The sequence below is a fragment of the Schistocerca gregaria genome, chromosome 8, assembly GCF_023897955.1.
Source record: "Schistocerca gregaria isolate iqSchGreg1 chromosome 8, iqSchGreg1.2, whole genome shotgun sequence".
Taxonomy (NCBI): Eukaryota; Metazoa; Arthropoda; class Insecta; order Orthoptera; family Acrididae; genus Schistocerca; species Schistocerca gregaria.
Window position 1 is genome coordinate 373,138,577 of NC_064927.1, and position 13,794 is coordinate 373,152,370.

The following is a 13,794-nucleotide window of genomic DNA, read 5'->3' on the forward strand; positions in this document are numbered from 1 at the left end:
ATACAGCCCTCTCGCAGTGTCCGGAGCAAGTATGGTGGGTCTGACACACCGGTGTCAATGTGTTCTTTTTTCCATTTCCAGGAGTTTATCACCCTGAAGGCATTACTGGACGAACAATTGCAGTAACTGTTGAACGTAATGAGAGGTCTACTGGGAAAGGAGAAGACATTGTGAGTATATCAAAGAAACGCGAGAGTATTAAGGAGTTGCAGAAATGAGGTTAGCAATGAAATTGACATAAAAGTTGGGCAACACATAGTAGACGAGATGAAAGAATTCCGAGACCCGGGAAGTGATATAACACACACTGGATGCAGCAACGAGGAAATAAGAAGCACAGGCAATACTTTCACTAGAATCAAATACATGCCTTAACTTGAGAACCAGATTTCTAGGAGTACCTGTGAGGAGGTAAATGACGAACATGCAGAACAGAAAATAAACAGAATCGAATTGTTGAGGTGTGCCGACACTGAAGGAATTTTAAAATTAAATGGACCGCTAAGAAAAGAGGATAATCTCCGCAGCATAGGTGAGAAAAGGAAATCACCAACTAGAAGATGAGGCGGAATGATAGAACATGCTTTAAAACATTTAACGACAACTCATTTGGTACAAGAGGGGGTCATAGAGGAAAAAAGCTGTAGAGAAATCATAGAAGTTAAATCTGTGGTTGTACATTGTATTGAGCGGACGAGGGACTTCAATTGATGATACGTACAAGAAAAAGTACCACCACAGCTGTATCTTGAGAATGTCTTTACTGCTTCACACGATTAGTTTCGGCGGCGCGAGATAACACGAAGACGGACACAACATGGTGTCGAGTAGAGACTCCTGAGAAAAGTTAACCCACGTGTACGAGTAACAAGAACTCCACAATAAAGGCGCCAAGGAAATCTAACACTCTTTGGCAGTGATGGTGGCGGTAATGTCCGGCCAAAATTAGTCATGGGAGACAGTAAAGATATTCTCAATATACAGCTGTGGACTCTGAAATGAAGAGATTGCCATAGGAGAAGAAATCTCGCTAGGACATATCAAACCATATTAAAGAATGAAAACCCAAAAGAAGATAGATATTCTGCAAAAAACTTATTTTAATACGTAATCGCTAAATCTTGAAATAGAGGATCCCCAGCACAGGCGAACCCATAACCACCGAATCATTCCTAGGAAAAAGACTGCGATTCTTATCCTCCTTATATACAAGTGATATGGATCGAGATGGAGCAGTGTTTAAAACAGGTGCAGTCTCCGATTTACTAACCTGATCTACATTTTTCCAAGGTTTTCCAAAAGCCCGTCAGGATTGGTTCCTTCCAGACCACTTTCGATTATCTCCCCTCACCAAATTCAACCGGGCCATCTCCTTTCTCGACAATAGTACCACTTTTCTGTGCGCTGAATAGTAAAACTTTTTACCTACTATTTACATCTACATCCACACTCCGCAAGCCACCTGACGGTGTGTGGCGGAGGGTACCTTGAGTACCTCTATCGGTTCTCCCTTCTATTACAGTCTCCTGGAAAGGATTGTCGGAATGCCTCTGTGTGGGCTCTAATCTCTCTGATTTTATCCTCATGGTCTCTTCGCGAGATATACGTAGGAGGGAGCAATATACTGATTGACTCCTCGGTGAAGGTATGTTCTCGAAACTTCAACAAAAGCTCGTACCGAGCCTACTGAGCGTCTCTCCTGCAGAGTCTTGCACTGGAGTTTATCTATCATCTCTGTAACGCTGTCGCGATTAGTATTTAGTAAGACGAGGGCTACTGTAAAGTTCGTACTATCACCACCTCGCGTTATTCCGCGTGGTCGTTCTCGAACTGCGTTGCTTCTTTGTATGAGGAAAGAGGAGGTGTCTCTGTTTACAAGTTGGTGGAGCAGGGAAGGTGAACAAAATTATATGCATGAGTCCCAGTTGCGAATACTGGGCTTTTATGTGGTGATAGAGTAAATAAACCACATAGGACAGCTTTTGGGGGGAATCATGTTTGGCGACCTCTTGCTATCTCTTCAGGAGACCATAGTATTTAGTACTTGTTTTCTTCTTTTTGGGATTGGAGAGGAGGGGACGGTGACCATCAGTCTTCTGACTGGTTTGTCACGGACCATCGGGAATTCCTTTTAATCTGAGAGTATAACTAGCATCCAACATCATCTTGTTAGATATAAGCCAATTCTGACTTTTGCTACAGCTGTTAGCCTCTACAACTCCCTGAAGTACCTTGTCAATGTTTTCTGCATGCTCCTCTCCTCACCGGTCCTGAGAAGTACTTCTCGTTCCATACCAGTATACACAATTTTCAACATCAGTTTATAGCACCACATCTCAAAGCTTAAATTTTATAGTTTTCCAGTCTTGCAGTGACTGTCAAACAACGCTGTTTCTCAGATTCACATTCTCTGAAATTTCTCCTTAAATTAAGAGCGGTGTTTAATACCAACAAACTTCTTGAGGCCACGAATACCTTGTTGGCCTAGTTTTTATGTCCTCTTTGCTTCTTCCGTCACCGACCGAGGTGGCATAGTGGGTATCACACTCGACTCGCATTCGCCAGGACGATGGTTGAAACCAGCTTCTGGCCATTCTGATTTAATTTTTTCGTTATTTCCCTAAATCACTTCAGGCCAAGACCAGGATCGTTTCTTCGAAAGGGCACAGGGAAGGATTGGTGGCCATCGGAAGCGTTTAAACTCATAAGAACATTCTTGCGGCCACTCTGTAGCAGTTGTGCATGTATGGGGTGTTGCAATGTTCAAAATGGTTCTGAGCTCTACGGGACTTAACTTCTGAGGTCATCAGTCCCATAGAACTACTTAAACCTAACTAACCTAAGGACAGCACACATATCCAAGCCCGAGGCAAGATTCGAACCAGCGACTGTAGCGATCGTGCGGTTCCAGACTGTGGCGCCTAGAACCGCTCGGTCACCCGGGCTGGCTGTTGCATTATCCTGCTGCAAATTTCTGTCGGAATGCACCATGGGCATGAATAGATGCAGGTGATACGTATGTGTCACCTGTCAGAGTCTTATCTAGACGTAGTATCAAGAGTCCCATATTACCCCAACTGCATACGCTACAGACCATTACAGAGCCCCCACCATCTTGAACAGTTCCCTGCTGAGATGATTCGTCCATGGGTTCATGAGGTTGTCTCCATACCCGTACACGTCCATCCGCTAGACACAATTTGAAACGAGACTCGTCCGACCAGGCAGCATGTGTCCGGTCATCAACAGTCCTATGTTCGTGCTGACAGATCCAGGCGAGGCTTTATGTTGTGCCGTCATCAAGGATACACGGATGGGCCTTCGGCTCCGAAAGCCGATATCGATGATGTTTCGTAGAATGACTCGCACGCTGACACACGTTGATGGCCCAGAATTGAAATCTGCAGTAATTTGCGGAAGGGTTGCACTTCTGTCTCGTTGAACGATTATTTGCAGTTGTCGTCGGTCCCGTTCGTGCAGGATCTTTTCCGGCGGCAGCTATGTCAGAGATCTGATGTTTTACGGGATTCCTGATATTCACGATACACTCATGAAATGTTCGTACACTAAACTCCCCACTTCATCGCTACTTCAGAGATGCTGTGTCCCATCGCTCGTGCGACGACTATAACACCACGTTCAAACTCATTTTTATCTTGTTAACCTACCATTGTAGAAGCAGTAACCGATCTAACAACTGCGCCAGACACTTGTTGCCTTATATAGGCGTTGCCGATCACAGACCCGTATTGCATGTTGACATATCTCTGTCTTTGAATACGCAGGGCTATACCAGTTTCTTTGGCGCTTCAGTGTATGTGTGTGTCTGTTTGTGTTCAAATATGCTCTGAGAACTATGGGATTTAACATCTCAGGCCATCAGTCCCCTAGAACTTAGAACTACTAAAAGCTAACTAACCTAAGGACACCACACATATCCATGCCCGAGGCAGGATTCGAACCTGTGACCGTAGCAGTCGTGCGGTTACGGACTCAAGCGCCTAGAGCCGCTCCGCCACCACGGCCGGGTGTGTTTGTGTGTTTGTATGTGACAGAGAAGAGGGGAGCGAAGAGCACAAATGTAATTGTGGATGGTAATTTTGAAAAACATTTTGGAGTATGTGAAAGACATTTTGGAGCATCTGTGGTGTTCTGTTGCCAAATGACGACTACGTATACTAGAAAATTATCGAGTAGTAGGAACTGTCTGATGAAGTGCTAGAAGAAGGAATGGCAGAGAATATGGAATACATAGGGCATCCAGAATTAGAGTCAAAGTTTAAATAAACTTTGAATGATTTTCGATCAAATAAAGCGGAAGGCATACATAACACTTCGCAGTTTCGAAATCGTTGGCAGAAATGGCAGCCAAACGGCCGTTCAGGTTGTGTGTATAATCTATGAGAAATCACGTACAATCCGCTTAACACTTAAGCAAGCAAGTTTCTGACAAAAATAATATACAAATGAACAGAAAATAAAATTTAGGATTTATTATGTAACGATTACTTTGACTTTGGGGAAGATAAAGGCAGCAGAGAGATAGTTCCGACGTGCTTGATAATGGAAGTAAATAATAAGAAAAATCGAGACATATTCAAAGCGTTTGCCTATTTACAAAAAAGTGTTAGACAATATAAAATGGTGTAAAATGCTCGAAATTGTTAGGAAAACAAGTGTAAGTAAGTAAAAGACGTGTAGTATACCATACGCACGAGAACCAAGAGGAGAAAATGCGAAAGGAAGACCAAGAACGAAGAACTCGGATTAGAAAGCGTATAAGACAAGAACGTAGTCTTTCGCTCCTACTACTTAATCTATTCATTGAAAAAGAGCGCAGCGCAGGATTAGCGAAGCGTTCTAAGGCGCTGCAGTCATAGACTGTGTGGCTGGTCCCGGCGGAGGTTCGAGTCCTCCCTCAGGCATGGGTGTGTGTGTTTGTCCTTAAGATAATTTAGGTTAGGTAGTGTGTAAGCTTAGGGACTGATGACTTTAGCAGTTAAGTCCCATAAGATTTTACACACATTTGAACATTTTTTTGAAAAAGAGTGACATTAAATTCGAGTTGTCAGGATGTCAATGATAAAGATTCATTAATGATACTGCTCCTCTCAATGAAAGTTAGGAATTGCAGATCATTTTTGAGTGGAATGAACAGTACAAAACGAGCAAACACTGTAGACTTAATCTAAACAAAAGTTAGTCGAATGTAATGGAAAGTTGCAAAAATGAGACTGGCGATAAACGTAACACCAAATTTGTGAATCACAGCGTAGGCAAAGTTAAAGAATTCTGCTACCTTGAAAGCTAAATAACAACTGACGGACGAAGGTTGGTTGGTTGATTTGGGGGAGGGGACCATACAGCGAGGTCATCGGTCCCATCGGATTAGGGAAGGATTGGTGGCCCCAGACATGAACATTATTGAGCATATCTGGGATACCTTGCAACATGCTGTTCAGAAGAGATCTCCACGCCCTCGTACTCTTACAAATTTATGGTCAGCCCTGCAGGATTCATGGTATCAGTTCCCTCCAGCACTACTTCAGACATTAGTCGAGTCCATACCACGTCGGGTTGCGGCACTTCTGTGTGGTCACGGGGATCCTACACGATGTTAGACAGGTGTACCAGATTCTTTGGTACTTCAGTGTATTTTTCACTGGTGATTCTGTTTCCATTGCTTGCTCTGCTGCCTCGTCTCGGGCTCCGAACCTTACACTCAGTATTTATCCATATCCAGAAAGAATTGTCATTCTGCAGCAGAGTGTGGGATGATTTGGAACTTCCTGGCAGATTAAACCGTGTGCTTTTCTTCCAGGAGTGCTAGTCCCACAATGTATACAGCGTAACGTGAAGTTTGGAAGATAGGAGATGAGGTACTGGTGAAAGTGAAGTATGGAGGGCAGCTCACATTGTCTGGATAACTCAGTCAGTAGAGCACTTGCTCGAGAAAGGCAAACGTCTCAGGTTCGAGTCCCAGTGCAGCACATACATTTCACAGGAAGCTTGATTTATCCATGTCGTTCATATATTCAGTGGTCACGTCCAGGTCGGCAAAGCAGGAGAATTTTGCTCCACCTTACAATAACCCCCCCCCCCCCCTCTCTTTCCTGTTCAGATGCAAGCAAGCCTAATCCTATTCTGCATGCCCTTGTGGCCGTCATTGAAATCTTCCAAGTTGATGGGATGTGTCATTTTCCTCTTCAGACATCTCCGAAACTCGATCTTTCTGCCAGTCTGTTTGAACTACAATTCAGCCACTTGGGAAAACTGGAAGTCTTCTGAAGTAGATCCCTGCAAGTAGCAAGTAGTTTAGAGGATTGATCGCTTACCTTGACCACCCGACGTAACATTCTGCAGTGGCTATTTGGAATGCTCGCGAGAGTCCTCCATCCCTAGAGCCTATCCGCCTTCAGTGCACGTTGTCGGCTGGTCCCGGGGGAGGTTCGAGTCCTCCCTCGGACATGGATGTGTGTGTTTGTCTTTAGGATAATTTAGGTTAAGTAGTGCGTAAGCTTAGGGACTGATGACCTTCGCAATTAAGTCCCATAAGATTCACACACATTTGAACATTGTGACGGATATTGAATTCAGTTCTAATGGAGCCCATACAAAACATCAAACTAGGTGGCGATAATTAAAGTGAAGCTTCTCACGGAGGTCCTGTGTAATTACCATCTGGCAGCGAATCTTGGCAAATATTCGAACACTTTAATGCGGAACCGATTTACGGTGGAAAAAAATTAGTTCCAATTTTGGTCACCAGGTGCAAATATGGCGCTGTACAGCATCTCATCGACGTCTCTGGTTCACATACTGATTAAACTCTGCCCCTAAGCAGCATTTAATAATGAAGTCATTATTATGCCTCTCTTTCTTGTTCCTGTCCCATTCCTAATCCATTACAAAAGGAAATATTTCTATACTACAGTTTAAAGCATTACCATCAGTTGTAATTTCACTATCAATTTATTGTCAACTGGTTTCGACGATGCACTTCGTCATATGCAGACTCCCCAGATACATAGAGACTGAATTTTCCCGAAAGACATCAGTCAGAAAGTCCCACGTGAAAATAACCGGTATCCACATCAGCTTTTGTAAGCAACCACATATGATGAGACCGCAAACAGAAGTTTGGGATCTCACCGTGTGTGAGTACTTAAAAGAGCTGAGGCTGGTACTGGTTATTTTCTCTTCCGACTTTCTGACTGATGTCTTTCTGGAAAAGTAAGTCACTATGTATTTGAAGGGACTGACGATGACAAAGCGTATCGTCGAAACCAGTTTACAATAAATTGATAATGAAATTACAGATGAAGGCAGTGTTGAAAACAGTAATTTTCCTGTATAACAAAAATGGATATGCCGAAACATTTCTAAACGTCTTTCTTGCATTCACAACATCTGGTAGCCAAACTTGGAACTAATTTTTTTCCTTCGTAAATCGCTTCTGTGGTGTCACCGCAAGACACCACACTTGCTAGGTTGTAGACTTCAAACCGGCCGCGGTCCGTCAGTACACTTCGGACCCGCAAGTCACCACTCTCGACGCTGGCAAACCGAGCGCCGCCACTCGGCTGGTGTTACGAGGCAAGCTAGCGCACTGGCAAGTTCTCCAGCCGATTTTAATAGGAATAGCACACTTGTTATAGCATCAGAGATCTTATTTGCAGAGACGCTAGTTAGCATAGCTTTCAGTTGAGTCGGTAGCTATGACCTAGCCAGGCGCCACATACAGTTTATGCATTGAAAATGGATCTATTGAAACGTCCCCTTAGAAAAATTTATGAATGACTGTGATGATAAACCTCTTACATTATTTGCTTTTCAAACAGCTGAGCAGAACTGAACGTACTCAGACATTATTCTCTTTACTTATTCTGATCAACACTAAACTGACACCCAATATTTTTAGAACAACGCAATCTAGACTTTTAATAACCCCTACCAAAGAATGGCCCTGACTAATAATAACCTATACTCTTCGTGAATCACTTACCTCACAAAAATCTTCGTTACTCAAACTACTGCAATCAACGAGCGCCAATACTACCACCTAAATAAAAGATTCTAACTACTGAAGTCAGTAACTACTGATAGACATAGTTAGCAAATGAAAGATTTTGATAAACATCAAACTATGTATTTACCTTAACAGTGTTCAAAAGTCATTATATATATATATATATATATATATATATATATATATATATATATATATATATATATATATATATATATATAATATCAGTTCATGACATCCAGTCTTACAAATTTAATGTCTCTGATGGACACACATCCATATCATCCGCTCTCAAAATACCGCCATCTCTCTCCCCACATCCACCACTGCTGGCGGCTCACCTCCAACTGCGCAACGCTACGCACTGTTCACATCCAGCTGCCCAACACTACAATAGCAAACAATAATGGAAACCAGCCACTGACTGCACACAGCTCAGCCAGTGATTTCCATACAGAGCGTTACGTGGCGTTACCAATAAAAAAAACCTAATCAGGCTACTTACATAGCCCCCATGCTCCCCACAAAAAATTTTACAAATTGTTTGGGGCCGTGGGCAATGCAGATTTGGAAAAAAAATTCATAATTACAATATCAAAGATATAAAATGCACACACTTATTGATACAATGTTGGTCAAAAGCTAAAATTTTCTCACAGTCCATAAAGACAGTCCTGATCATTCATCACAGTAAAATTGCAGTGCTTTTTTTTCTCAAAGTCTGAGCATTAAAAGAAAATGCACACGGAAGTCGTGAATTTCCATGCAGTCTTGAAGAAGTAGTGTTGTCCATCCACTGGAAAGACAGTGCTGACTCTTGACATGCAAACAGGTAATGGGCCACAACAGAGCAAACCCACCGCAGAGTCAGTCGAAGTTTTGAAGAATATAGGTAGGTAGGTCATCACAAGAGCAGACCCACTATAGTCCTGATAGAGATTACGGTATTGGTGGGCCACCAGAGGTGCAGACCCACTGCAGTCCTTGTAGAGACGGCCAGCAGCCATCTGTTGCGACTGTGCAGGTGCACAATCACCATCGAAGAGTCTTGTGGACAATATAGCAAGTCCATAACCACCACTTGTGCACTCACAAAGTTTTTGGAATTGTCCTTAGAGCCAGCAATGCTGTTAACCAGTCCCTTGCTGAATTATTAACACACGTGCAAGCACTAACAGTCCCAACTTCTCACATACTGTGCATCTATTATGACCAAAAGAAACGTGTGGACTGAAATGAAACTTAATTTGAAGAACTGGTGTCTATACAATTATAAATTTACAACATAAGAATACAATTACAGAGGTACAAAATACATCATTAAAGAACATAACAGTATAGATAAAATTTGTAGTAACACAGGCTTTACAGAAGAATAGAAATAAACATATACATCATTGTTACAGGAATTATGACATAAGTAAATACATAAAAATAAGAATAACTTTCAAAAATAATGTCTAAACATCTTCACAAACTAAATAACGTAGTATTAGAAAAATTCTAAAACATAACTCGGATCACCTAAACACATAAATCCAGGAAGAACACAAATAAACAAGGGTACACAAACACCTAGTGGAATAACACAAAAGCAAAGGACAGGGTTTGTTTTACTGCAGTAATTTGCAGAAAAAACTTTATTTACTTCTTGGAGATCTCCCTTAATTCATCATTATTCCCAAAAAGTCCTATCTATACCTGTTGTCCCTAAACCCTACTGCTTTGTTCATATCCTCTTTCTAAATAAATTTTTCTCATAGTACAATACTAATTTTTGCCTACATATTTTCCATATAACTTCTCAATGCATTCTTTCCCTATTCTTCATAGTTAGTTTCTTATATTGTCTACCTCCTTTTAAGCTAACTTAAATCTACTGAGCTCAGATATATATACTAAGGGCCGAGGCAATGCAGCAACACACAACAAATTAACACAAAAAGGAATGACAAAAAAAGCAAATTGGCAAAGCAAGCAGCAGTATATGTAAATTAGCAGAGCAATTGCAACATTACAACTAATATGAGCCAATGTGCAGCAACAAGAAAAATAAATCGGTAGTAACACTCGCTTAACAGAGTAATACTAAGTGAAATTCAGTAGCACTATGTCTGGCAAACAGCAGCAGCAAATGCAATAACTTATATCTAAACATGAATCACTTACCTCACAAAAACCTTCGTTACTCAAATTACTGCAATACAGCGAGCGCCAATACTGCAACCTAAATAAAAGATTATAGCTCCTGAAGTCACTAACTGCTGTTAGGCATACTTAGCAAATGAAAGATTTTGATAAAGAACAATGTATTTACCTTAACAGTGTTCAAAAGTTATTATATATATATATATATATATATATATATATATATATATATATATATATATATATATATATATATATATATATATATATCAGTTCATGACGTCCAGTCTTACAAATTTACTGTCTCTGATGGACACACGCCCATATCATCCGCTCTCAAAACTCCGCCATCTCTCTCCCCACATCCACCACTGCTGGCGGCTCAACTCCAAACGCTACGCGCTGTTCACATCCAGCTGCCCAACACTACAATAGCAAACAACAATGTAAACCAGCCACAGACTGCACACAGCACATCCAGTGATTTTCATATAGAGCGCTACGTGGCGTTACGACAAAAAGAAACCTAAACAGCCTACTTACACTATATGTGTGAAGCAATCAGAATTGTAACGAATATTCGCAGTTCAGTCTTGTAAATATTGTACAAAGTCAAGATCGACGTTCACCGCTGATGCTGAACTAAAGCTAAGTATTTAATCGTATTTTCTAGTACTGTTAAGGTTACTAATGTTACTTGTGTCATCCCAAACTGATACATCTTTATTTGCATTTCAAACGTGTTTGTTTGGATCTATATTTTTGTGTTTTATTTTTGCCACATTATAATTTCCCGCTTTGTACGACCATTCTTTTATTCAATTATGTACAGTTCTTAACTTTTGTTATGAAACTCAGTGTACTTGCACATCTGATGTCACATGTCTCTGTCTGCAGATACCGCGAGAACGCAAAGCTGCGGTCCCGCCTGTTCTGGGACCGTCCGGAGAGCCCTGTGGAGACGGCAGTCTACTGGACAGAGTACGTACTGAGGCACCGGGGAGCCCCACACCTGCGCAGCGCCGCCCTCGACCTCAGCTGGTACCAGTACCTCCTGCTGGACGTCGCTGCCCTGCTTCTGTCTGGAGCGCTCCTGGTGCTTATACTTGCTGCCGTGGCTCTCAGGACACTCTACAGGCTAATCACAGCAAGAACTTCTGCGTCACACCAACAGAAGAAAAAGAAAACAACGAAGAAGGAGTGAAGAAGTCTGCAGCTAACAGTGTCTCTATGTACTCTCGGAACTCAACGTAAATAGGGTCATCACCTGCCGATACAGTGCGTCCGCCATCTCTTAGAGGCTACTCACAACACTGGCCGTTTAGTCTCCATGCGTTTTCACATCAAACTTGTTTCTGTCCTCTTTAACATCTCTCTTAATTTATTGTTTGATATTATTCTGCTGGACTGTAGGTGTCTCGAAATTCTAGTCACTCATACGACTAATGGTAGGGGGGTGTACAGAGGAATGCTCACCAACCAATGTAGTATTGAGAAACCGGGAAGCCCTTTTAACACTGATATTATGCTATTATACTATACTTTAGGTGTTTATTAATTTCCCGGTGTCAACGTGGAAAGAGAGAGCACCAGACAGATATGACATGACAAACACATTAACCATGAACTTTCTGATTTAAGTACTTTTATCAATAAATAGCCGAAGTCTTGTATAATTAAAGAACGATTATGTGACTGCCGTAGTGAGATACGAGTTTGACGTTAATATCAATATGCACTTGGCTTTATATATTTTTACCAGAGACAGCGAAATTGTTTTTCCAGATATAGGGGTAATCTATGATGAACTGTAACAAGTTTCTGACATGAAACATCTCTTGTTCTACAGGAACAAAATACTCGTCACAATTTTCGTGTCTAGACAGTTTTCTTTTAAATTACTATTACTCTTACACTTCTTAAAAACCTAACATTAATTTAGGGAAAGGCATATTTCTTCCATCAGTTGTAGAGTTGTGTGTTTTTTCTCTATCAGTTTAGATTGTTAGTCGTCTTTACAGAAGTAAAACTGTGTACCTCAATTGATCAAACATACATTTTCGTCATATATGAGACAACCAAATGCGGAACCTATGTAACTGTCATAGTTTGTCTTAATATACACCTTCCAAACGCGCTGTGCCTTGCCGTAATTACAGTAACTCACACTTGGTGATAACTCCATACTTAATATTAATATTAATTGCACTGCTGTAATTGTGTCACAAAAATGACGTTGATATGGACTGTTTTAAAACATACTGTTATTACAATTGTATATATTCTACGAGGGCGGTTTGAAAAGTTCTCGGAACGGAATTAAAAAAATGTACTTACATCACTGAAACATTATTACTTTTACGCCTAGTCTCCTTGTAGATAAACGCACATGGTCCAACAATGTTCGAGTGCCTTGATCCCATCTCGAAAATGAGTTTCCTCCAGTGTTGCGAAATAGTTGTTAACTCTGGGTATCAGTTCTTAGTTTGAAGTGAAACTTCGTACAGCAAGAAAAATTTTCAGTCTTGGGAAGAGAAGGAAGTGTGACGGAGCCATATCAGGTGATTAAGGGGGGTGTGGCAACATTTCGTAACTTAGTTCGTGTGATTTTGACATGGCGACGGCATGCGTTTTTGATCCAGCGTCAAGAGTCGCGGCACCCATCTTGCAGATAATTTTGTTCATTTTTAATTCTTCAGTTAAAATGTGATATACACTTTCAGCTGACATCTGGAAAGCGTGAGCAATTTCACGAACTTTCGACCGGCGATCCTCCATGACCATTTTGAGCACTTTTGCGATGATTTCTGAAGTAGTGGCACACGTTGGCCGACCAATGCGTGGATCATCATCTAAGCTCTTCCGACCAAATTTAAATTCATTCGTCCACTCGGCAACAGTTTAATACGAAGGAGCAGAGTCCCTCAGTGTATTTTGGAAATCGGAATGAATCTCCTTTGCTTTCATAGTTTCCTTTGCAAAGTAGTTAATCACTGCTCGAATCTCAGTTTTTTCCATATTCACAAATCACTACGCGGAAACAACAGAGCACGTCACCGCCACAGCTCTCTTTCAAGAGCACTGACGTGGCACGTGTTTAAGGTAACAGTCCAATGAATATCACGTGAACAACTCGTTGAGCTAGCGCTGATCTCTCGTGCTGATGCCGAGAACCTTTCAAACCACCATCGTACATCTGGTTGGCTAACGTATGGTGATAATGTCTGTTTGATCCACTGATGTAAGCTGTTTTCTCCTATAGAGATAGTAACAATCGAAACCGGTGGAGAATAAACACAAAATTGTACAGCAGATGGAACAAATATGCTTTTTCCAAAATATGTAACAGCTGTAAACAACAACCTAGGAAAAGCTCTCTTAACAATAATATCCATTTTTTATTAAATAAATCGGAAGACGATTTTATAGTAATCGTCATATGCTATTTGACTCAGACTTACACTTATTGTAACCAGTGTAGCCACATACCACGGGGCACAATTAATACTGATTGTGACACGGCGAGCGGTTCTAGGCGCTACAGTCTGGAACCGCGCGACCACTACGGTCGCAGGTTCGAATCCTGCCTCGGGCATGGATGTTTGTGACGTTCTTAG

The 13,794-nt window shown here is 41.4% G+C and overlaps 1 protein-coding gene across 1 annotated transcript in view; it reads left to right on the forward strand.

Moving 5' to 3' along the window:
* The window catches only part of LOC126285199 (uncharacterized), a 120,875-nt gene extending 108,499 nt beyond the window's left edge, over positions 1–12,376 (forward strand). The window contains exon 12 of the mRNA XM_049984505.1: positions 11,075–12,376. Coding sequence (XP_049840462.1) covers positions 11,075–11,381 — 307 coding nt within the window. The 3' untranslated portion in view covers positions 11,382–12,376. The remainder of the gene's footprint in view (positions 1–11,074) is intronic.
* Positions 12,377–13,794: the final 1,418 nt, after the last annotated feature.